The sequence below is a fragment of the Nesoenas mayeri genome, assembly GCF_963082525.1.
Source record: "Nesoenas mayeri genome assembly, chromosome: 8".
Classification (NCBI taxonomy): Eukaryota; Metazoa; Chordata; class Aves; order Columbiformes; family Columbidae; genus Nesoenas; species Nesoenas mayeri.
Window position 1 is genome coordinate 12888516 of NC_137554.1, and position 24310 is coordinate 12912825.

At 35.0% G+C, this 24310-nt stretch overlaps 1 protein-coding gene across 5 annotated transcripts in view; it reads left to right on the forward strand.

Annotated features, from left to right (window-relative positions):
- The window catches only part of PTBP2 (polypyrimidine tract binding protein 2), a 51663-nt gene extending 30933 nt beyond the window's left edge, over positions 1-20730 (forward strand). For 2 of the 5 annotated variants that reach the window (XM_080349184.1, XM_080349188.1), the window contains 9 exons: positions 2467-2631; positions 2708-2818; positions 10172-10367; positions 16111-16265; positions 17731-17764; positions 18222-18314; positions 18703-18919; positions 19013-19090; positions 19238-20730. In XM_080349184.1, coding sequence (XP_080205310.1) covers positions 2467-2631; positions 2708-2818; positions 10172-10367; positions 16111-16265; positions 17731-17764; positions 18222-18314; positions 18703-18919; positions 19013-19090; positions 19238-19370 — 1182 coding nt within the window. In that variant the 3' untranslated portion in view covers positions 19371-20730. The remainder of the gene's footprint in view (positions 1-2466; positions 2632-2707; positions 2819-10171; positions 10368-16110; positions 16266-17730; positions 17765-18221; positions 18315-18702; positions 18920-19012; positions 19091-19237) is intronic. The other 3 variants (XM_080349185.1, XM_080349186.1, XM_080349187.1) reach the window with 3 other exon arrangements.
- The last annotated feature ends 3580 nt before the right edge of the window (positions 20731-24310 follow it).

The following is a 24310-nucleotide window of genomic DNA, read 5'->3' on the forward strand; positions in this document are numbered from 1 at the left end:
TGACTTTTCAGAAGCTTTTATGGCACCATATGCATTAGTTCCCAATTTTAAGATATTCCCAGTCTTTCACATCTTGTTTTCTTTAATTTAGAACTGAATAATAGAAATAGGTGCTTGACAGTAAGTATTCTGTAACTAGTGTGTCATGAGGCATTCTATAAAACACAAACAGTTGGACGTTCTTTTTTTCTGTAAGGAAGAATAAAGATAGTGCAGATATTGCTTGTGGTTTGCTTTTTCTTTTTTTTTTTTTCTTGATACTCAAAACTTACATTTTTAGTTTGTATTTAAAAGCTTTCTTTTCTCATCCAGCCAAATTCATTTTGAAATTTTCTGGATGTTCAAGCAGGAAGGTATGAAGAAATCAGGATGTTAGTATGTATAACTGGAAATATAGGATAAAAATTTGGAGAAAGGAGCAAGTATCTTAATAAGAAGACAGAAAAAAAAAGTCTTTATCCAAAGGGATACTTTAAACAGCGAGGCCTTTAGAAATAATGAAAGTATGAAAAGCTCTATTAAGCTATGCTCTTCTGAATTTCTCAATAATAGTAGCTTCTGAGATTGTTTTTAGTTATGTAGTCAGAATGAGTTTGCTCTAAATAAACAGATTCAAAAGGAACCATTTAAGTTTTCATCTCAGCTTTATAACTGTTTCCTGTGAGACATCAAAACACTGAGGGGAGCATTTAAACTCAGATTTAAAACAAACATCTCTTACCTTGTTTCATAGAGTCTCTAGACCCAGAAGAATTGAGAATAGAATGACCTCTGTAACTGTAATTCTTTTTAATCATCAGCCTGTCAGAAATGCATGGGTTTAGTCTTTCTGCAACGTTAGAAATAAATGTATGTTATACTTTATGAATAATGTAGCTGATATCTTAAAATTAATTTCAATTTTGCAAAAATAAGAAAAAAGTTTTACATACTACTCAAATGTCTTCAAAAGTGGCTATTTATATGTGATACTACATGTTATTTTTAACTTGACAAAATATTGTCATCATAATTTTATAGTTTTTACCCTCATTTGCCAACGTTAAGTCCTGTGTTCCTTCATGTATTCACATTCACTTTAGTGGAATGAAATATGATGTGTAAGCATGGATGGATAGTGCTGACAAGAGTCACATGTTAAAACTGACTTCACAACTTTTGATTCTTTGGGTTATACAGTTTAAACTTTTCCAGTGACTTTAAGGAGTGAGTTTTAATTGATGTGTGCTGCATCTGTGCTTACAGAAGTAGTAGGAAGTAATTATGCAACTCAGCCAAATATCTGACCAGCTTGACAGTTGAGTATTTCATATATTAGGGGAAAAAAAAAAAAAGTGTTGTTATCAAAAGATGTTTTTACAGAGTTACAGTAATGAATGTTAAACATAGAGATAAATTTTGTTTTCCCAACTGGTGTTCACTGGGTCTTTTTTTTTTTCTCCACTTTCCTTACTCATTGATTCGTTTCAGTATGAGGAATATCATGTAAGTTGTGAGACATGAAATTGTGTAGTAGCTCTAATACCTTTAAAATATGCAGTATGCATTGATATGATGGTTATTATTTTTACCTGGCATGCTCACTTGTCTCTCTGTTTTGTATCATTTCATTTCATAAGACTACTGTAATGAAATCATTAAATGGAAAGCCTTTTTCCTGCACTTTTTCTTTCTCAGAAAAAGACATCTAATCTTTCTCATACTGTCAGTTTTGGCAGTGGAAGTAGTTACATAGATGTGTGTTCTTGTGATGTCATCATATGGTCACCTTTGAATTTCTAAAACCCTGCTTGTGTTTAATAAAACAAAAAATCCCCACACATGGAGAGGATTTTGCTTTTCTTTTTATGAAATAGACTTGATAACAGACACCATTTTTTTACAAGTCTGTGGATAGGACTTTCTGACACTTGTCAGTCTCGTGTATTGTTTCATTGGGTTAAAACTGAGAAGTTTGGAAGTGTTTAGAATGATCCCTTCCTATCAGAGCCTTTTACATAATCAAAATGTCAGTGAAATGTTAACTGTAATACAATCTCTTGAAAAACAGGATAAATATGTCTGGTTTCTGTAGCCTTGGATTGGTTGGTTGTGGTTTGTTTCATTTTTGTTTTTTCCCTTGAAAGGAAAGGTTTGTAAAGAGTCTTGAAACCTGCAAGATCCTCACTTTCTTTATCCTTACTAGTAGAACAATAAGCTTGCTACTAGGAAGATTGATATTAATGCTGTTTGAAGCCCCTCCTTACTGTGACTTAAGAATTATTTTATGTTTTCATTTCTATTGTCTCTTCTCACAGACTTGCACTGCATTGCACTTCTGTTGTGTTATGTCTTTAGGTCTGAGTTTTAAATAAGTGTACTATTTTATGTTTCCAGAGTTAACAATATTAATATTGCTAATTAATTTTTAGCCATCTTCTTGAGAAACATTTAAAAAAATCCATCTTCTATCTTTCTTTTTTTAAGCGGGCCCAAGCTGTTCTTCAGGCAGTGACGGCTGTGCAGGCAACAAATGCTCCCATTAGTGGGACCACTGTTAGTGAGAGTGCAGTGACTCCAGCTCAGAGTCCAGTACTTAGAATAATTATTGACAATATGTACTATCCAGTAACCCTGGATGTTCTTCATCAGGTAAGCCTGATTTCATTTTGACTTAAGTTATAATTGGGAGGTACTTTTGTGTAAAACTTTACAATGTTTTTGGCAGATATTCTCTAAATTTGGTGCTGTATTGAAGATAATCACATTCACGAAGAATAACCAGTTTCAAGCTTTACTGCAGTATGGCGATCCAGTAAATGCGCAACAAGCTAAACTGGTAAGTGTAGTTCTGTTTGTGGCCGAAGACCTTCCCGTACTATAAACATTCGTAAAATGTTAATATAACAGAGTACTGACCATAATAATGGGTCATACTTCTCCACCACTTTGATTATTTGGGGGATTCAAAAAATAACTTGAAGTTATTATATAATGTTGTTACATTGCATAAAATCAGTGTTTAAAGATAGTATCTTTAGGAATACTATGTGTGAAGAATTGTATGCATCTATAATTATGAACAAGTATTTTAATAAAACTGCACAGAGATGAAATAGCATGGAAGACTCCAATAGTGAAAATGTCAACCAGAAGTAAAAATGTATGATGTAATGTTGATGCATAATTAATTCACTGTAAGCAGCAAATCTTACTCCTGGGACCAGGCTATGAAGAATCTTTGCAGCAGTGACAGATGAGAGCAGGATCTTACTTTTGTTTTATAGGAAACTTTCCTGTCCTGGGTGGGAGAGGGAAAATCAGGTAACTGGTTTTATTCATTATAGCAGGAGAGAGCCTATGGATAAATTATGACAAAGATCAACAGCATGTCATCTAGTCCGGATGTTTTGAATTAATTGAATGGGATATGTTCACATCTCTGGCAGTAGGCAAGTTGAACCAAAGGGTAAGGCTAGATATTTTTTTTTATATATTATTATTATTTTTTCCAGGAGATAAATAGAATGAATTTATATTTTCAAACCTTCACATGCAGTCTGGGTGTGTGGAAGGCTGATTAAAATTGATGTGCTGGCTAAGTGTTGCTTGGCAGCACAGAAAGTGCTTATTGCCCATAGATGACAGAAGAGCTGAGAACTTCAGCGAAAAAGTGAAAAGCTCTCACCTCAGACTAAGTTGGCAATTAATATCTCTTATTCGTCTTAGAGGAAAGAAAAAAAACAGGCCTAGTTTTCTGTTGCAAAGAATGATGACTATATTGAAATAAAGACATTCCTTAAATGGCGGAGGATGGTCATTTTTTTTATCCTCATCACCAGATGAAATACTGGGTATTAATTAAAAAACTGTGAGGTCGTCAAGACAGGGAATCATAAAAAATGAGAGATGTTTTCAAAAAGCAGAGTGTAAGTTTTCATGCTGTTGAGAAAAATAAAGTTAGCCAGAGACAAAAGGATTTGTAGCATGATTTATGATGATCTACTTTAAGATAATCTACTCCTGAAAAGCAGGAATAGTCTGGAAATATATGTAGTTTGGGAGTACAATTGGGTGTATAATTTAAATTGGGAATATCCTTTTCAGAGATTAATAGTATCAAATATTTGATTGTGTCTCAGTGTAGAGGGAGATGCAAATGTGTCACTAATACGTAAAAATTTGCTTGAAAGGGATATACCTTTCAGGTTTTAAGTAGGTTTAAAATAGTAATACAGAAACTAGATCTTTTGCCTATAATTTCTTCCGAAATAAACTGCAGTAATTTAATTCATATTTGAAATATTGATCGACAGTTGAATGGTAATGTGTTTACAGAATGTTGTAATTCCGTCTTGATTTGTGTTTGGAAAGTTATTTTTCAGTAATAGGTGCTAATACTGCTTTCAAAGTGCATTTTTTAAGGAAAATATGACATCAAGTGATAAATCTTGGCTTGTTTTTTGAGACTTACATGTATTAGAAGATTTAATGAAAAGATAGCAGCTATGAAATAGACTCTAGTGATTTGAAAATTATCAGTGTAATTCTAGGAATATAAAGAAGTGACAAAGTAACAGAAAGATGAGATATGTAAAAGTAGGAAAGAACCTCAAGAATCTCTTGCTGTTGTTGACTTCAGACAAGTTGGTGCTTGTATGTGGGATACTGTATTGGTCATAATTTTTTTTGTAAAAGTGTATTTTTGTTTATCCAGTTTTGCATGTTTTGGTTAGGGTAGCTATTCAGTAGTGGTAGCTCATGTGTGAATGACTAAACTTCATTGAATAACAGTGACTCTTGAATGTACAGTCATTGTCAGAGTGATCTTGGAGGCCATCCTAGAGACAAACTGAAACAGTGTTAGATTTGTAGCTTCATATTTTAACTGAACTATACATAAATAGACAAAATGCTAAGAGTAATACCAACTGCAAGTATTGAAGAATGCTGAATTTGAAGAAAGGTTTGGTTTACCTGCTACCCTCCCAAGCTAAATATAGTAAAATAAGTACAGTTCTTATGGTTGATCTACTGTGGCAAAACATGAAGTGCTACCCAAACAAAAATACCTAAAGGAAAGGAACACTCAGGTGGTAGGAGAAAACCCTCCAGCTTAAATAAGTCTGGAAACACAGTGGAAACAAGATGATGGGGTAGCTGTACTTCAGTTGCATGGAGTTTGAAATTATAAGCATGGTAAAAGAATAAAGAAGTTTTCAATTTGTTTTCCATCAGTTGTTATTGTAGAAGATAATGGGGAATTTAATTTTCCACTGGCACTCTTCACAGGAAATCAGAATGTGACCTTAATAGAAACTGAAGACTTATTAAGGAAGTTGAAGAGCAATTTGAAAAACTTGAGTGATGTAGGTACCAAGGAGAGGTGCTATTCATGTGAATGTTCTGAGAAAATAGCGACACTGACAAGAATGTACAATATGAAGTCTCTAGCCTCGTGGGACCACTTTTGCTGTTTGAATGAGCAAGTAGTGAAAAATTGCGTTCCTGCGCCACTTGCTTTGTGAGAAACTCATTTCCTGTAAAAGCAGATTATGGCTACACTGATTCATGTTTCATCACCATCCTCAGATTGGATCATTATATTTCATTATATGGGCAAATAAAGGTGAAGACTACCAACTTCAGGTTCTGTGCAAGGTGGCAGTCTAGCCATGGACTAGAGAAAGTGCTGAGAATGTTCAGCAGTAGAGCATGTTGAACTACTGGGCTTCTCCTAATGAAACAGAAGGTGATGTCCTGGAGATGTCTGTATGCATAAAGAGATATTCTAAGCATCAAAAGCAGCTCATTTTCATAGTAAATGATCGGTACCCTCAGCATAAGCAGCAAGCTTAAGTATTTGAGTAGCAGTAATCTGGTATATCATAGAAAGATCATAGTGCCAGTGTTTCTGTCCAAACAGCTGGCTAATCCGGAGTTGTCTTTGTGTAAATGCACTAAAAGTACTCATGTCCAGTCTTGAGTATTGACAGTAATTAATGCCTCATCTATGGAGGATGAACTGAGACTCATACATAGCACAGGACAGTCATCTTGACCCAACATGCATTAAAAATATCACAAGTCTAGTTTGAGAGTTTCTGTTCTAGTTGGCCAGTTACTCCTTGCATGGCCTGTAGGTGCTTCAGAGTACGTTTACAGAGATTCTCTTTAGGTTTGACTCTACAATCAAGATGTCTTCCTTCCAGTTGTTTTGACGGATGGATTCAGGGTGACTCTGCACTGGTAGTCTGCAAAAGATATCTGCTAGGCTTCATTGCCCTAAAATCTGTAATAGGAACTTCAGGTAGTTGTTACCAGAATGGAAAGCAAGGACATCTCCACATAAGATATGTAGCTTTGGGGCAATTATCCATGATTGTTGCATTAAGGATTTTCGGGCATCTTGAATGCTAAAGAGCACAGTTTGTGCTTGGAAATGGTAAGTAGTGTTGACATAAACAGAAGAGTGCTAGATTGTAGCCGTTGAATCAGAAAGCCCAGGATGTGCAGCAGCAGTGTTTGTCTCCTGCATTTTCCAATTTTGTAGAAAATAATAAGATATGTAACTGGTCCTTCAGTCAAGGAGCTGCACATAAAAAAGCAAACAAAAAATACTTTTTGAGAATGGGATGTGTTATACATACAGTTTTTAGCCACAGAAATTTCTCGTATCCAAGACATTAGTCTCAGAAGAAATTAATTTCATTCAAATGCATACCTGCAGGGTGCACTTGGGATACATCTCTCCCAAGAGATATTTACCGTATGACCTTCAGTTACTTTGAGGTACTTATTTGAGCTGGAGTATGTTTTGTAAGGATTGCTTCTTAATGCCTTAAACTGTTAGACTCATCTAAAAATCTTGTTTATCATTTCTCTTGCTCGGTGTGCTTTGGGAAGAGAGAGAGTAGGGACTAAATTTCTTTGTCTTTTTTTTCTCCTTATGAGTTTGGAGAGAAGGCCGTAGTTTTGTTGCTCCTCTCTGCCACTTTTTTCTTTCCACTCTAATTTGATTTTTTTTTTTTTTCTTCATCGGACCTTAGTAAACGCTTTCAAGCTGTCCTCATCCTGCAAGAGTTCCATTTCCTGTCCTGTATCATCATTTTAGGAGTCTGCAGTGCTTGAAAAAGAGAGGGGCAGATACACTAATTGTTGTGGCATGAAGCCATGTGCCACTAGAAATACCTGCTAGCTAAATCTCTGGACTCTATTTCTGAGCAGGAAACAAGAATATCAAAAAGTCACATTTGTGGCTCCCAAACTGTGTTCTTGTCTGTGTTCTAGGTAACATATGTGAATTAGCTAAAGAATATTTTAAGTGGCATATCTCTTCCTGATTTTTAGAGGATACCTTGACCGTCTTCTGTATGGGAGTTTCATTCCACAGATTCATGGTCTATACAGGCCTTAGGAGAAGCTCATCAAAGCATAGTTTTTATGAATATAGCACTTTTCAAGGGACTCTTCTTTCACAAGGTTTTTCAGATGTCTTGAACCCTAAAAGTAAAAAGAGTAGTGAATTCTATCCATGACATCAGAAAGCTCTTCATTCAGGTGCAGAAGGCCTGAGAGAAGAAATGATTCTAGCAATGTTCTTCCTCCACTTCAGAGCCTACCAGTCTGACTCTTTAACCTGTGTGAAGCTGCATCAGAGAGCTGCATCTGCCATTCATTTTGTAGCTCTGCAGAGTACTTTTGCCATCTGAGATCACCTTTGCTGCTGTTATTAATTCTCTCAGCATCCACAATCACATTGAGAAATGAGACATCCTAGTGTCATGAATCCATGTTGACTAGGTAGAAATTCTTACTGTCCTTTTGCAGAAAAGCTTGTGTGTGGTTGATTATGTCAGCAGTAGGAGAAAATACTGGTTGTTCAACTCTTTTTTTTTTTTTTTTCTTGTTCTTTTTTGTTGGTGCTCATTAGGAGTGCATCTTCTGCCTTTCTGGTTCAACATGTTCTTTCATACTCTCAGTGTCCCAGCTACAAGGGATTTCTCTTATGCAGTATTTTTTTTAATGTACTGTTGGTCACTTGGAATTTGTCAGAAAGAGGAGTTTTTGCTGTTTCAGTATATGTTTTAGTTGCTTATGTGGCTCCATTTAAACATTGACTACTGTGGAAAGTACAAACACTGGCTATATTTTGATTTGCTACTTTTGAAAACTTTTAATCAACAGCCTTATGCCAGCTGTAAATCAGTGTGCCTGCAAGTTCCACAGAGGGGTATAAGGTGAATCTTGACTGTGTTTTAAAGACTTGAAGCTTTGTGTCATAGTTGTATCATTTGGACAAAGTTAACACATAGTGCTATTTGGGTATTTCCTTGCTGGCAATAGCATTGTCTTGGACAACAAGTAAGCTCTGGCTGCATAAACTGAACCTATCTTTATTCTGTATCTTAGTGGATTTTAGGAGGTAAGAAGACTTCTAAAAGTGATGACTGATTCTCAGTGTATACTTTTCTTAGATTTATGTATTCAAGTGGGATTCTTTTCTCAAATACCAACATTAGACATTTTGGATACTGCTTTACCACTGTGTATAAAAAAGCTAGCAAATGCTGTATTCTGTAATGATGACACCCACCACCACCTCAACAATACAGGGTTAATCCTCAGCCAGGAGATTTGGCTTTGCCAATATCGTATGAGGCATTGTTTAAGCTGAGTTTCAAGCACATGAGTTTCTTTTTAATTGTTAAAGTATTTGTTGAGACAATGCCTAGATTGTCAGGTTTCTATATTTTTTTATTTTATTTTCCCATTACTTGGAAGTTCTAAAAATACTGAGTTATTCTTGTGCATTGACTGCTAATGGTGGTAATTCTTTTAAGTGATTTCATGAGCCCTGGAGATGTCAGCTGTGATAATAGATTTTGCAGGAAGGGACAGCCTTGCTGGCCCAGACCTAGCAGGGGGTGTCTGCAGGATGTTCAGTTTCCAGATGCATCACTGTCTGAAAATAGCGATGTTGCTTCCATAGCCAGCAGGCACACCAGCTTCGTGCAGTGCTTGGCTCAAAATAGTAAGTCCTCCCAGAACTTGAATGTGTTGGAAAGTGCACTGCATATGTAACCAAGGAAGCTGATACATTTCAGTCCAGCGTTAATCAAGAGAAACAAAAAAAACCTGATTTTTGTATTTGAAAGTGTGATTTCCTCCCTCCTCTCCCCCCAGCTGTGTATATATAAGGTAGGTTTTTATTTAACATAATTACTTGATTGAATGGATTAATTTTTAAGGTGAGCTGTATCTTCACTTGCTAGCATTTCTTAATAATAGAATGCATTTATTAAAGTTTCTTTTTTTTTTAACATCTCATACTTGGGTGTTTGTGCTTCAAGTGAAAGAAAGGTATACCCAAAAGGTAAATGGAATAAAATCCAGGTGTAGCTGTTTGCATGGTATATAAGGAAGATGGACAGAACATGTAATTAGACCTTTTTAGAGTTTATTTTCAGAGAGTTCTAAGTGATGTCAAGAATTTCTGTGAATTAAACTGTTAATAGACATCTTTTCAGAAGCACGAAATAATTGTGAAAATAACATTTTTCTGAAGTGTTAGTAACATTACGTTACCAGATAAAGTTGCTTTTCTTTCGATTCTGCCGCCTATGACCTTTCAGGGCAGAAAAAAAAACGTGCAGGAATAATGTAAATATTGTGCTTTACCAGATAGCTATCTAACACACTATTTAAGTCTAGATTTTTAATTTCTTTTTCCTCAGGTCGGCTTTCCCTGTAAAAGAGTATTTGTGTGATTTTTTTTTTTTGTGATTTTTTTTTTTTTTTTTTTTAAATAGTGGGCTTTTTGTTGTTTTTGTTTGGTTGGTTTTTTGTGGGTTTTTTTTTCTTGAGCAACTTATTTGGCATTGTCTGATTTAAAGGTGTACTATGGAATACAGGTTAATTAACTATATTCAACAGATTAACTTTTAAGTTTGACTGAATTAAAATGTCTCTTGCCACTTTGCATAAATGGTTTCTAGGTAAGAGAAGTAAACATCGAGCTTCCTGGAATCATATTAAGAGAGGTTCATGCATTTTAATCTTAATTGTTTTTAAGCTAGATAGCAAGATGGATAAATATATATATGCTGACCTTGTTTATTTTTAAAGAAAAAAATGTTGTGCAACCAACCTGTATTGTGTAATTTTTAAGTTAACTAATTTCCTTTTCCAGGCCCTAGATGGTCAAAATATTTATAATGCTTGCTGTACCCTACGGATTGATTTTTCCAAATTGGTGAATTTGAACGTCAAGTACAACAACGATAAAAGCAGGGACTACACTCGTCCTGACCTTCCATCTGGTGATGGGCAGCCAGCTCTGGACCCAGCTATCGCTGCAGCATTTGCAAAGGAGACTTCTCTTCTAGGTATGATTCTGACATTGCTCTTTTGTATTGCAAAGTCACTTGATAAAAATGTTTATTAATCCTTCTAAAAACTAAAGATCTGAAATTGCAGTAGTATCCAAAGTTCCAGTCAGGATTCGGTCTATATTGTGATCTGAATTGTAGTAGCACAATTGTCTTTAGAAGTCCTGCATAAATGAATGAGAGAATGTATGACAAAATGAGAAATATACAACATATAAGGAAAAGTCAAGTTAGTTGTTCTTTAATTTTCAAATCTGTCCTTCCCTCTTTGATGTGTTCTTCTCAGCTGCTCTTGCCCACCTTGTCCACCCTCTCACGTGAGACTTAACATGATTTACATATGTCACTTATGCTGTTGTTTAATTGTAATATCAGATCATGAAAACATTTTATTGGTTTCCTTTAATAAGGAAAGATTGTGTTCTTTGCTTAAAAGAAAAAAAAAGGTACTACTTTATAGTTTCTGTAAATAACAGGAAAAAAAAATCTGTAGTTGCACTTGTGCCCTGGTACATTAGTTCTAATATCTAATATCCTGCCAGCTTTCAAGTTAATCTGAAGAAGTAGGTGAAATGCTCTGAGATAGGTACAGATAAATACATCTACTGACTGTTAGTAAAATAATGAATTCAGCATGTTCTGCATGCTTCAGGAGAAATTTGTTTGTTTTGTGTTTTGTTTTGGTGGGATTTTTTTTAATTTATCACAATTCATTGCATGAATTTCACTTCCTACTTCTTAAAATTTAATAGTACTCAGTTACAATCTCATGACTTTTATAAAACCTGGCTTATTATGTTGTGATCATTGTTCTTCCCACTTAGTCCTTGCTCTTATTATTTTTTCTTTCATCATTACCCATATTCTACTAAAGAGAACTTAAGAACAACATGAATTTCATCCTTTGTTTTTTGTACAGGGTGGGCCAACTTTAAGGCAGAGTTCAAGTAGCAAAGAGGGGCCTCTGTTGTCATGTTAGGTTTTGTAGGGCAGGGATTTAGGAGAGGAGAGAGTGCCAACTGCAGTTTTACCAATGTAACTTTAATTTAACATTTTCCTGAATTCTGATTTCCTGTCTCAGGCTTACTAACATCCTTCTGTGTATAGAATGCTTACAGTACGCATCAAATTAACAGGTTTAATTTGCTTGGCATAGCGGTATCATTTGCGTCATTGCGGCACTTTGGATATGTCTAGCAATTGTGATTACTATACTTGTTGTAGTTATCCAAGTCACTTTAGCTGACTTTATATTCTAGTGGTTTGGGCTTGAAGGTCACTTAGACACTTCTGTAGTTTTACAAAACTACATAAATTTTCTAACCTTTTGATTTTAATTAGACTCATTCTTCTGTGCATATTAAAGGTTTTTGCTAGTAAAATTATGAAGATGGCAGTTATTAGCTAATTAAATATTTTAATAGTCACTGTCTGGATGGACCTCTTTAAAATGCATTGTTTTTCCAAACAGCAAGAAAATAAAAGGTGCACAACATGAGCTACTTGCATTGCAGCTGTGTAACACTTTCAGAGTCAGTCGTGTTTATTATGATGAGTAGTGAAGATTATATGCCAAAGTTGTTGTTTTCTTCTGTAAAATGATTCATTGTATTGAAAGATTTAAGGGAGCTGGGTGCTTTTTCTAACTCTGCTCATAGCCAGTTGAGTGAGCTTGGTAAACTGTAAGTCTGCATCGTCTGCCAGGTGGGTATGATTATACAGTGATCTCTTTTTATTGCTAGTTGATGTTTTTGTGGTTTTTGTTTGGTTTGGAGTTTTTTGTTTTGTTTCATTTTTTTTGTTTGGGTTCTGGTGTTTGTTTTTTCTCCAAGTTGCCTTGTTTGGTGGGGTTTTTTTAACAGAATTTGAGCTCTACAGCTGAAAAACTTTACAAAAAGGCGCCATAGTACTGTTAGTGCCTTAGCCATTTGGATAGTGGTCAAAATGGGAATGATGCTTGTTTGAATATGGAAGAACAGGGTTCTCATTCGAGGCTGCTTACTGTGCAAAAGACACAAAATATAAGTAATGTAAATAAGAAAGTTCATATCAGGACTAGGAACTAAATCCAGTTCTCGGTCGCAGTTGTGTATACCTGCATTAAAACAACTACTGCTGCCTGTGGTTTTCATAGATAAGTTCATCATATACTTTTAGTATAGCTTTAATTCGTCTCTTATTAAAATGGCATTAGTAATTTGCATTTCAGAAGTCATACAGAATGATACTTTGAAGGGGAATAAGTAATGTGACATGCTGTGTTTAAACTTCATTGAGGAGAAGGACCTAAAAAGGCTAGGAAAAAAGGTGTATATTATTTGTATGTTTTCATTAATATCCGGAAAAAGAAAAACCTGTTATCTGTAATTGTTGGAAGCTAAGATAAAGCTGGTTACAAAGCTTTCTAATACCAGTTGATCATGTTGTCCTCAAATCTTGAACAGTATGTTGCATAGTAACCAGTGATCACAATACAACTTGTTCTTATTTTTATTTATTAACATTTTTTATTTGTTTAAATCAAAATGTCAGATCAGTGCAGTAGAGACCTACAGAACAAGCATTGTGTTTTCTGTGGGTTTGTAATTTGGATGACCTTTAAAGAAATGAGGTCTGCATGTGCTATGTAAGCAGTTAGAAACGTATCAGTCACATAGCTGATCCTAGGCTGCATGCATCATTGTTCATTTGTCTGCTGCATCCTCTGCTGTGATGAAACCAAGTTATCAGAAATATTTGAGACTGTAAATTGGACATCTTTTCAATGAGTCTTGTTATCCTTTTGAAAGAATAAAAAAATCACTAATGGACAGAATGGGTTGATTTCAATGGTATTATCAGAAGCAGATGGTAGTTGTTTTTTTTTTTTTTGTTGGTTTGGTTTGGTTTGGTTTTTTTTTTCATCTCACACAGGAAAAGTTATACATGTTCTCCCCACAATAAAAAAATTACAGGAGATATTACAGAAAAAAACCTTGGAATAAACAGCAACTATATTATACTGAACTTCAGAAGCCAAAATATTTTATATAAGAACTGCTTATAATTGCAAATACTAATATGTAATAATATATAACTCCACTTTAGATATTTGTTTAATATTACAAGTATAAATATGTTGTTGTGGTTAGGGCGCCCACAGCTTTATCCCTTGCTGTCATCCCTGGCTTGCTTTATTAGCACTTTCCACTTCTTAAGATTCTTATTAATTTAGTCTGTTTCAAAGGATAATAATTGAAAATATTTCTATATGAATAGTGTTGAATTAATCTTTGTTTTTAACTACTTCAGTGGAACCAAAGAATGTCCTGTAGAGAGTTTGATGCTGTGAAGAATTTTGCTCTTTAAAAGTATGAATTACTCAGCTATGCTCTGCCCAACTATGGAAAGAGCTGTAAAAACTTCACTAGTCATCTTTAAATTCCTTTATTCCTAAAGTGCTGGACTGGCTTAAAGCTTCTAAGGCTACAAAAAGGTGCTTAGACACATTAGAAGATTTGAAATGCTTTACTATCTTGGCATTTTCTAATACTGAAATGATTGCTGTTGACCTAGTATAAAATAAGTAGTTTCCCTTCAGGTGAACATCTGTCACACTGGACTGTCATTCTTCACATTTCTGTCTGTGTGACCTCTGCAGTAGCTGAGTGTAAATAAATGTGACATTCAGCATATACAATAAAAGGACTCAAAAGTACATTTCTAAAACATTTTTTTTTTTTTTTTTTTTAGAACATAGCTGGGGGGTGTTTAAGTTGTTTGAGGAGTTTGATTTTATATTCACAAGTTTCCCTGTGTATTAGAGTCTGATTTTTGGGAATAAACTTCTCTACTTCTTCCACAGGGATACTTTCTTTAACTGCATCTTTTATTAATTGTTTTTTCATGACAGTAAAGCTACATTCTTCAGTTTTAACCCAAGAGCAAAACATGTATTATTATGCTATTAATATACATAAGTGTATGGTATTACACTTTCACACAAAATGGATTTTGAGAAACGAAATGCTATGCTTCGACTAGCAGCAGTGCCTCTATTTCCACATCCTCGCTGTGACAGCCCGTGTCCCTGCGGTCCCTGCAGGCCCAGTGCAGCCCCATGACAGGGACCACGCAGCAGCGCCCCAGGGGCAGTGCTTCCGTTGCCCCTGGTAGCTGCTGCTTGTCTTACATGATCAAGCATATTGGGTGTTACTTTATTGCCTCTTTAATGTAAGTGCCTGTTGTTTCCGTAGACCACGTAACACATTCTCAAATCTATTAAGTGTTTTTGCAGGATGGGAGAGAGGAAGACAAGACAGGGGGTTTCCTTCTGTTTTTGTATTACAGTCAGTCCCACAAATACAACATATAGTGGAATAAAAAGAACATATTTGTTGCCTTTTGATTCAAGTAGATTATCCCTCATCCCATCATGAGAGATGACTAGAATTGTCACTACTCAGAACATTCTGTTCCTCTGGTTTGACCCCTGAATACTAACATTTTAAATCTTTTAAACTTTTCTTGTCAAGCATTCCATATCTTTAATTTCCTTTCTTAGAATACTTACTGTTTTTAATTCTGTATATGCTCTGATAGGAAATTACCAGGAAATATTTTTCAATGCTTGATCAGTGATACTGTTAAACACTATTGCAAAGTAGTGATGGATGATGTCCTGTAGCCTTTGAGGCATCATTTGTCCAGCCCAGCAAAATCTCTCCCTCCTCCCTTTTTTTTTAATTAGTCATTTTTCACAGATTTGTGCAACAAAAAATAAATAAAGAGGTGGAGTGGAGCTAAAAATCTTTTTTTAATTAAATTAAATATAATTTTTTAAAAAAGCAACCTTGCTCACTGCCCCTTTCTGTCCTCCTGTGTGTTCCTTTTTGACAGTAAATCTGATTTTTTCTTTTTTTTTTTTATTAAGGGTTAATTACATTTAGTATTATCTGTCTAATATTTGGGCACTGACTGAAACGGAAGCATCTTCTCTTATGACTTTCTTTAAAATAAAACTTCATGTGGGAAGGGAAGTAGTCTGAGATGCATAGTGTAAAGGTTATATTTAGACTGTCTACTTGGCAGGTTGGTCAAAAGTTGTGTTAGCACGATCGTATACACATTAGAGATTTTGTAAAAATACTGAAATCTGCAAACTCAATTGCAGTAAAGGAAAATAAAACACCGAAATTATTTCCTTGTTTTTATATACATTTATATACATTTTGCTATGTTAGTGTCCTTTTACTGTACTCTGTTAAAATGTGCAAATAAAATTTTGATCAAATAGGATAAAGCTCTTCCTACATAAAGTGTATATAGTGCCTGTTCACATCCCCAGCTCAGGTGTGTGTTTAGTCGGAAGCGTCAGGTTGCAGACAGGAATGCCTCTCAAAGGGGGGTGGACAAGAGGGGTGTAGTGATGCAGAGAGCACAATTAGCGTTTAAACTGTTTTGATAAACTAGACACATTTTGGAGTACGGTGGGAAAAATTTTGATGCACAAGAATGTTTATTTGGAAAGGAAACATGGTTTACACCTCATCACTCCTTTGAAGACTTGATCTGAATCAAAAAAGTTTCCCCATTTCCCTTTGGTGTTTTAACGTAGCAACCCATTTCACAACCCTTTGGATCACTTTAACAGTGGAATGGTCTGCTTTGTAGAGTGTTGTATGCACCACTTTTACTGATATAGGTACGTTTTTAAACGACTTGTGTGTGTTTCGTAAAATATGCTTTATTTTAAAATTAGGGCTTCCTGTTGCAGCTGTTCCAGGAGCACTGAGTCCTTTGGCTATTCCAAATGCTGCAGCTGCAGCTGCAGCCGCTGCTGCCGGCCGGGTGGGAATGCCTGGAGTTTCGGCTGGTGGCAACACAGTCCTTCTGGTCAGCAATTTAAATGAAGAGGTCAGTGAAACAATTTTACTTTTTTTTCCTCTTTAGTCCCATTTCATTTGTCAGTATTTTATAATTTCTTTGCATTTGGCCTCTTACATTTGTATTTTAAGCTCAAAGTATTTTTGCTGGTTTTTTGTTGTTGTTGTGTTTTTTAAAAAAATCCCCCAAAGTTAATCTTAAAGCCATTATTGTTAAATACTTTTGTTTTCCCAGGTAGCTAACAACTTTAAATGTCCTTTGATAGTCGGCTACCTATTTTTTCTAAGAAAAATGTGGTAACTACTGCATGTTTGACATTTGAATTGAAAGCTTTATTTTTACAAAATACCAACTATGCTTTCTTTTGCAATTATAATCACATAAACTAGAATTTCTGTTTTGTTTCTTCTAATTGTTTGCTGTTTCATTTCATGCTTGTATCTCATGTTTTAAGGTCTTAATTTATGTAAACTACTCTAACACATTTTTCTTTGAAGGTTCTCCCAAAGATCTTGACGAGGCACTCTTCCAGTCTCTCTTAGTAATTTTTTTCTTTGCAGTTACTCATTTGTCTTTAAAAAATAATAATTAAAAAAATATGCCAAAGCATTTTCACCCTAACTGTATCTTTCTTGCTAACTCTGAAATCTGGAGGGGTTTATTTAGTTTTGCATTTTTACTGTCCTGTACACTTATTTTGATGGCTGTGAAAGCTGGTATGAAATGTGGGAAGTTTGTATCAGTCTAGCTGTTCCATTTTTAACTGGCCTCTGTCGCTGTAGATCATGAAGCTTTTTTTTATCATCTGGTACTATTTTGTCATCCACAGTCTTGCATGTTAAAATGTTTTAGATCAGAGTGCCATTTTGAAAGATTTTTTGCCTGCATTTCATAACCAGCCATGCTTACGCAGTTAAAGTTCAAAGTTTAAAATTTCTATTGCATGCTTTTTTAATTTATTTTCATGTTGAGATGAAATGCTGTAGTTTACTCTTGATATGAATGTACTTTACCCATATTTGTCTTGGGTGACTACATTTTACTCAGTTTTTCTTGTACAGTACATAAACCAACCATTTTCTGACCAAATTCCTGCATTTCCTATGTACTGACCTATATTTTATTTTTTTTTTGTTCCCCACTTCCTTATTTTTTCTTCTGCATTGCTGTATTCCCTTCCCCATTTCATCCTTTTCCCCATGTGTTCAACTTCCCTTTCCTTGTCTTGATCCAAATTCCCGTGCCCTTCCCTGTCTTACCCTTCTCGTCTTTGTCCACATTCCCTGTCTTCATTCCTTATGTTCATGCTTCTGTGCTTGAACAAAATGTTCCTCGGACCAACTTGCCCCAATTAACCGCCTTGAAACCATGATCCATGACCACCTCACCATTCTGCGGGAACCACCCTTCGTTATGGATGATCTGTTCATCTCCGCTCTTCCTCGACTCTTCTCTCTTCTTGTCTTACGCTGCTTGCTCTTCTCTCCTTCTAAAGATGGTTACGCCCCAAAGTCTGTTTACCCTCTTCGGTATGTTATTGTTAGCACTATACTTTTATTATTTATTTGATTTTGGTTTGGTTTTTTTTGTTGTGGTTTTTTTTTGTTGTTGTTTATTTGTTTCACCTTAATTCTTATTTGTAGCTAGCACTTTGGCTTAAAGTCGAATAGTAAATCTTTTGCTATTTTTCTTTTGCTGTTTAAAACTCTCCATAGACACAAATTTTCTTTTAATGCATGCTAATATATTTTTGCATGGTCTTTAATTTAATATCATTCACATAGCTTTGAGGGTTTATCAGAAATTATTCTTTTCAAAATTCACTATTCAAAATCTTTATCTCCTTTATTCATTTGTGAGAGTGTTGAGTTTGAGTGAGTGATCTTGTTGCTGTCTGAATGTTCCATTAATATGTCAAAATATATTACTTAGGTGACTGGCTTTAAAATGAACTTTTTCTTTTGGGTTACCTTTGACTTTGAAAAGGTGTTTATGGTGATGTGCAGCGTGTGAAGATTTTATACAATAAGAAAGACAGTGCTCTTATACAGATGGCTGATGGAAACCAGTCACAGCTGGGTAAGATCAGTTTTCTGTTTATATTCCCCTTAGTCTAGGTACTTGACGTTATGTTCTGTAAAATCAGGTGAACTAAGCATGTTTACATTTGTCAGTTTGTCTTGTATCTTGGTTACCCACAAAATCCAAAGTCTTACGGCATCCATTTCTATTCCAGAAGGTCTGCACAATATCCTAAACAAATTCAGCGACTGAATCACGTGTGATGGCCTTTAAATAAATAAATATTCATGCAGATTCTGCAGACCTAGCTCTTGATTCCAGTCTTTTAGGACACTGACCCTTTGATTTACTTGGGGTTTTTTTCTTGTTTGCCAGGGTTATGTGTGATATCCCACAAGCTATTGAGAAGTAATGCTGAATTGAGTAAACCTGTTGTCTTTTTCAGCCATGAGCCACCTTAATGGACAAAAAATGTATGGAAAGATTATTCGGGTTACTCTTTCTAAACATCAGACAGTACAACTACCTCGAGAGGGACTGGATGACCAAGGGCTGACTAAAGATTTTGGAAATTCACCTCTTCATCGCTTCAAGAAGCCTGGCTCAAAAAACTTTCAAAATATCTTTCCTCCTTCTGCAACACTTCATCTGTCCAATATTCCGTAAGTGTTGGCTGTCTGTAAGCCAGTAGTATTAATGGGAATCGCAACGCAATTAATAACTTCTTACTATGCTTGTTTGCTTTCTGTCTGTAGACCATCAGTAGCAGAAGAGGATCTACGCACATTGTTTGCTAACACTGGAGGCACTGTGAAAGCATTTAAATTTTTTCAGTAAGTAACTTTCCTGTACATAGCTTTAACAAAAGACTGCTAAAGTGTGTTTTTGCAGCATGTCTTAAGGAAAAGTACATAGAGAATAGCAAATAGTAGGAGAACCCCTGTAGTGTTCAAGTCCCTAATGCCATTATTTTGTTTCAGAAGAGATCACAAGATGGCACTTCTTCAGATGTCAACAGTAGAAGAAGCTATTCAGGCTTTGATTGATCTTCACAATTACAATCTTGGAGAAAATCACCATCTGAGAGTTTCTTTCTCTAAGTCAACTATTTAAAAAGACCGATTGAAAGCGAGGATGTATTGCATTGTTTGGTGTTGTCACCTATTGACTGTTCAGGAAAGTGGGGACCAGAGTTTGTGTTCTGTTGGGTTTTATTTTTTTTTTCATGCTATTATCATTCCTTGGTTGTTTTAAAAATAAAAAAAAAAAGTTAAGCAGTGATACTAACTGCTGTTGTTCAACTGTTGTTTAGATAAACCATCATTTTGTTTAAAAGATTTAAAGTTAATACCAGAGTTTTTCAACTTAGTTGATGTACGTGCCTTAAAAAGGAAAACTAGTACTGCTGGAGTTGCGTAACTAGTAAAAAGCAAATTTGGTTGTCTGGGGCACATTGTTACATGATAATTTAAATATGTTTAGGCAGGGGTGTGTAAAAAGGTTAAGCTTTTGTTTCTCCTGCTTGATAGATTCCTTCATCTGCTGGCTTGCCACTTATTTTTCTTTTTAATTGGATAAGATGCATTATGCTGAAAGAATAAAATCACATTATTTGATTTCTGCTACTTTTTGCTTTGTGCTCTTTTTTAAAGAGGCCTTTTGTATTTCAAGATTCTGGTCTAGATTCAATTATGAATGTAGGCATTAGTTAAAATTAACAAGGTACAGAATATTAATTTCTTAAAGGACAGAAAGTGACTTCTGTGACTTTGAGCCCCATGTGAAAAGCAATGTGGAATCTTAACCTTTTTGTACACACTCTTGTGGGATGTATCATATAAATGTCAGCACTAAGTAATGTCTTGTTTGTGGCTGAATATTTTTCGTAGATGTTTTTGAAGTTGACATGACTTATGTGCATTTCAATATATATTGCCATCTTTAGTTTGTAATTAAGATATGGAATATGGTTGTGGATTTCTGAGCATGTACAGACTGGTCAAGCTAGTTCAGGACATGGTGCATGTATCTTTCAGTGACGAAGAAAGTTTGCTGCAAATGCTTGCAGGAAATTTTGTGGCAGTTTTCTAAAACTGACAACCAGGTGGGACCAAAGTTTATGTGCCTTTAGTCTTAATTTACCTTGCATTGTAATATTGAGTTTTAATAAATCTCTTCAAAATATTTTGTATTTAGAAATTGATCTGACTTTACTATAAACATGTCTCAGAATCTACAGATCCAGTTAATTTGAAAGCAGTTCTGTCACTCTGAACTGTTACCTTGATTCTGTTAAAATGACCAATACTTTTTGAAATTGATGTACTTAGTTTCAAGATTCATAGATTCTGTTATCTATGTAGAAAACAAATGGTCATGTATATTTTCTATTAGTTGAGTTTTTACATCTTTAGAATTGTAAAATTCAGTATAGTTTGAAAGTGGCACAATTAAAAATTAATTTTCTAACAAAGTTGGGAGGTTTGACGGTTGTTTAATTTCATTTTGTGTGTACTCTGCTTACCTCTGTAGCATGCTCAATAAACACTTCTGTAGCTCTGTATTCACCTTTTCTGTCTTTCTCTGCTGCTTTCTATCTCTCCTCTTCTTTGTTTTTCACTTCTACTGTGCTTCTAAATTCATGTTTATTCTCTGCCAGGGTGGGAAAAGCATAATATTAAAAAAAAATACAATTTATGGCTTTTTATCATAAATCTGATGCTGTGAAAAATACCGGCTCTTTATTTTCAGAAAGATAGTGACCCTTTTGCAGGCAAATGTGCATATTAAACATTTCCCACCCTGTTATAACTTACTGCTTTGAAGACATAACTTTTATTGTAGTTCGTTAGCTCTCTCTTTCTATCTTTTTAGTTTTCAAGCAGATTATGCACTAATAGATCTCTCAGGTTTGCCATGCTCTCTTGCTGCAGTTTCATCTTTCATTTTTTTTTGTGTCTGCTAAAGATTTTCTACTAATCATACAGTATCCTCATGGGTTAAAGTAACAGATTTTTTAACATTAGATTTGCAGACCATACATATCCCAGGCCAGAATATTTCACCTTTTCAGAGACATGGGTTCAAATGAATGTAAAAACAGTTTGGGCACTTCAATAGTGTTTTTTCATACTACTTTGATTGCTGTGGGGTTTTTTCCGCTCAAAGTAGGATTAAAACTTCTACACAAAACCGCTTTAAGAGTAACTCTATGATCCTGAAGCATTACATTGGTAAAAGCTGTCACTGTTCAATTTGAAGCATTTTTCTGTCACTTCTGCAGTACAACTACTGTAGATTTATTGATACTGTGCTACTTTGTGACCTGATGTCTGTTCTTTGAGTTAGCTTTCAAATCAATAAATAGCTATCAGCTTTTAAAAGGTCATGGTATAACATAGGGGGCTTGCATTAGTCTTCACTACGTTAAATTAAATGCATGAGGTTCTTATCTGTTTTATCAGAAATACACCCAAGATATGACTTACGTTACACTCCAGATATCACAGTGATCACCCAATCTGAACTGCTCGCAGAATCAGATCTATTCGTACATGAAACATGTGAATCAACATGTTTTTACAACTCAGGCATCCAAATTCATTGATGTTACTGTCTCCTGGTTGACTTGAACAGTAATTAAGGGTCTGACTGAGCTGATCTTTTAAATTTTTCATCTATATACCATGGTGCCCTGTATTTTTAAAGGTAAAAATGTCAGATTTCCTTTTGCATATCAGCGCAATGTGCGTGTTTCAAATAGAAATGTGAACAGAAATTTACCATTCCATGGGTTCAGTGTGTGCCAAACTTTTTCCACTCTAAAGCGTCTGTATCAGATAGCATACAGTGATTGCCATGTGTATAATTTTGAAATAACTTCAAACATCTGCAGTGTTTGAGTGTTTACAAATCTAGAGTTTTTGTAAAACTGTAACTTGCTCATCTTTTGCTAGGCTTATTTCCACACACAAAAAAAGTTTCTATACTACTTTTCTCATTTTGAACAATTCTTGGCAAAACCTCAAGGGAAAGAATATATATTGAACTTAATTTGTTATAAATTCAGTAACTTTTATTGTAAGGTTATATTTGTATCAGTCAAAATTAAAAGCAATGATAGTCATAATTGGCATGGAAGCTTTTTTTATTAACTCAGTGAAGAAAATCACTGTTCAGTTATTGATACTTAGTCTCTAAAGTGGTATCTCTTCAGAAAATACAGGTTTAATTTCCTAACTGCTAGAACTTTAAAAAACTTGTTTTTCTTTAGGTGGTACTGCATTTTGTATAGTGATTTGTACATTTCTGTTGTTGTAAAATGTAAATAAGTTTCTGATGTATTTTTAGCTTTTCAGAATGTGAAAATGCGAAGCATCATTTTTATTAAAATTTTACTAAAAATGAGGTTTATGAATAACTTCTTACACTCCATGGGATGTGAATTCTCAGATTATGATAGTAGGAGGTCTCCGTAGGCACGTTGATACTCCAAATGCGATTTCCGATTTTTAAAATAATTTGAGTATTTTGACAGAAGGCGATTGCTGATTACTTTTTTTTCTTTGTGACTTGTTAGACTTTTCTCTAATGGAGCAATAAAATTGGTTGGAGAAGTCCAAAAATGATTCTTTGATCAGGTAATGTCCACTGGCAAATACAAAATGTAAATGAAGTAAAACAAAACCTGATAGCAAAAAAAAAAACCCCGATACTAAAAAACGTGGCAAAACGTCAAAGTCAAGTGAATGCCCTTTGGAGTATTTCTGTATATTGTGATTTAACATGTTGTTAAAAGGCACCTTTGCCCTGCAGGAATAACAACTCATATCACTATTTGTAGATTGCCATATTTAACGTTTTACATTAATTTTATAAGCTCTCTTACAAAAAAATCCCTTTGATTCATTGAAAGTTTCCTTGTGTTTATTATACTGTGTTAGAACCTGAAAGCACCATCTATCTGCAGTATTTAAGGCACTTCAATTTCATACCCTAGTTTACTCCAGACAATTTGTCTAATTCTATGCTTAGATAATAAGTAGTTCTGTTGAAACACTAGAAAAAATATTATGAATTACACCTGTCTCTGCGAACAGGTATATAAATCCACTAGTCCAGCTCAAGGAAAGGTTTTCCCAGTATTAAATCTTTTACAGTGAGCAATGCTGCTTGAAAAGATCTGGTTGTGTGGGGTGGGGATGGGGCTGAAGCCACTGTCTGTCAGACCTTATTCCATGCCAGAGACTGAGACACTGCCACAATAATGAAGCTTTAGAGAATTTCTTTAACTGGTTTTCTTTTAATGTAAGAACTTATTTAGAATTACTTAACCTGAGTGTCTTTAGCTTGGTGCACACGCTTGGTCTCAAACACGCTTGGTTAACAAAAGGAGATTGGTGCATTCCTGCTTCACCTTAAAAAAAAAAAATGCCATTTTTTACTGCATGATACACCTTTGTTGTATTTTTCTGAGTTCACTGAACTTTCCCCAGTCAACTGAATTTGAAAGAGAATTACGTTGCTTTGTGTTTTTCTCCCTTCAGTGTTTACAGCATGTAATGTTTAAAAGGTATGTTCTTTCTTGGTTAGTTCTGCATGCAGACAGCAAAGGAAAAGAACTTTTCTTCCTTGGGAAAATGTGAATTAAATGTGGATTGGCTCAAATATCTCAAAAAAAAAAAGTAGTAAAAAGCCACCAAAAAAACCACAAAGCCTCAAAATAGCACTCCAGGTTTTCTTGCTAAGTCAAAGCCGGTACTTCCAATGCTATGAGAAAGGGAAGGGGGAAATCTGCCTTCTGTTCTGGCAGGAATTACGGAATGGACACGGACGTGTTTCTGTCTAACAGGCAGCAGCTTGAGAGGGGACCTGGGTGGGGTACATGAGACATGGGAGGGGATGGGTGTTTTGCAACAGGAGTAATATTGAACACAGGAACATCGAGGGAGTTACAGGAGGTTTCCTTAAGTCCTTTTCATGCATAAATAGGTATTAAAAATTGTTGATAAGGGGAAAATTACTGGTTGAATTATTTTGGGGTGTTATTTTTA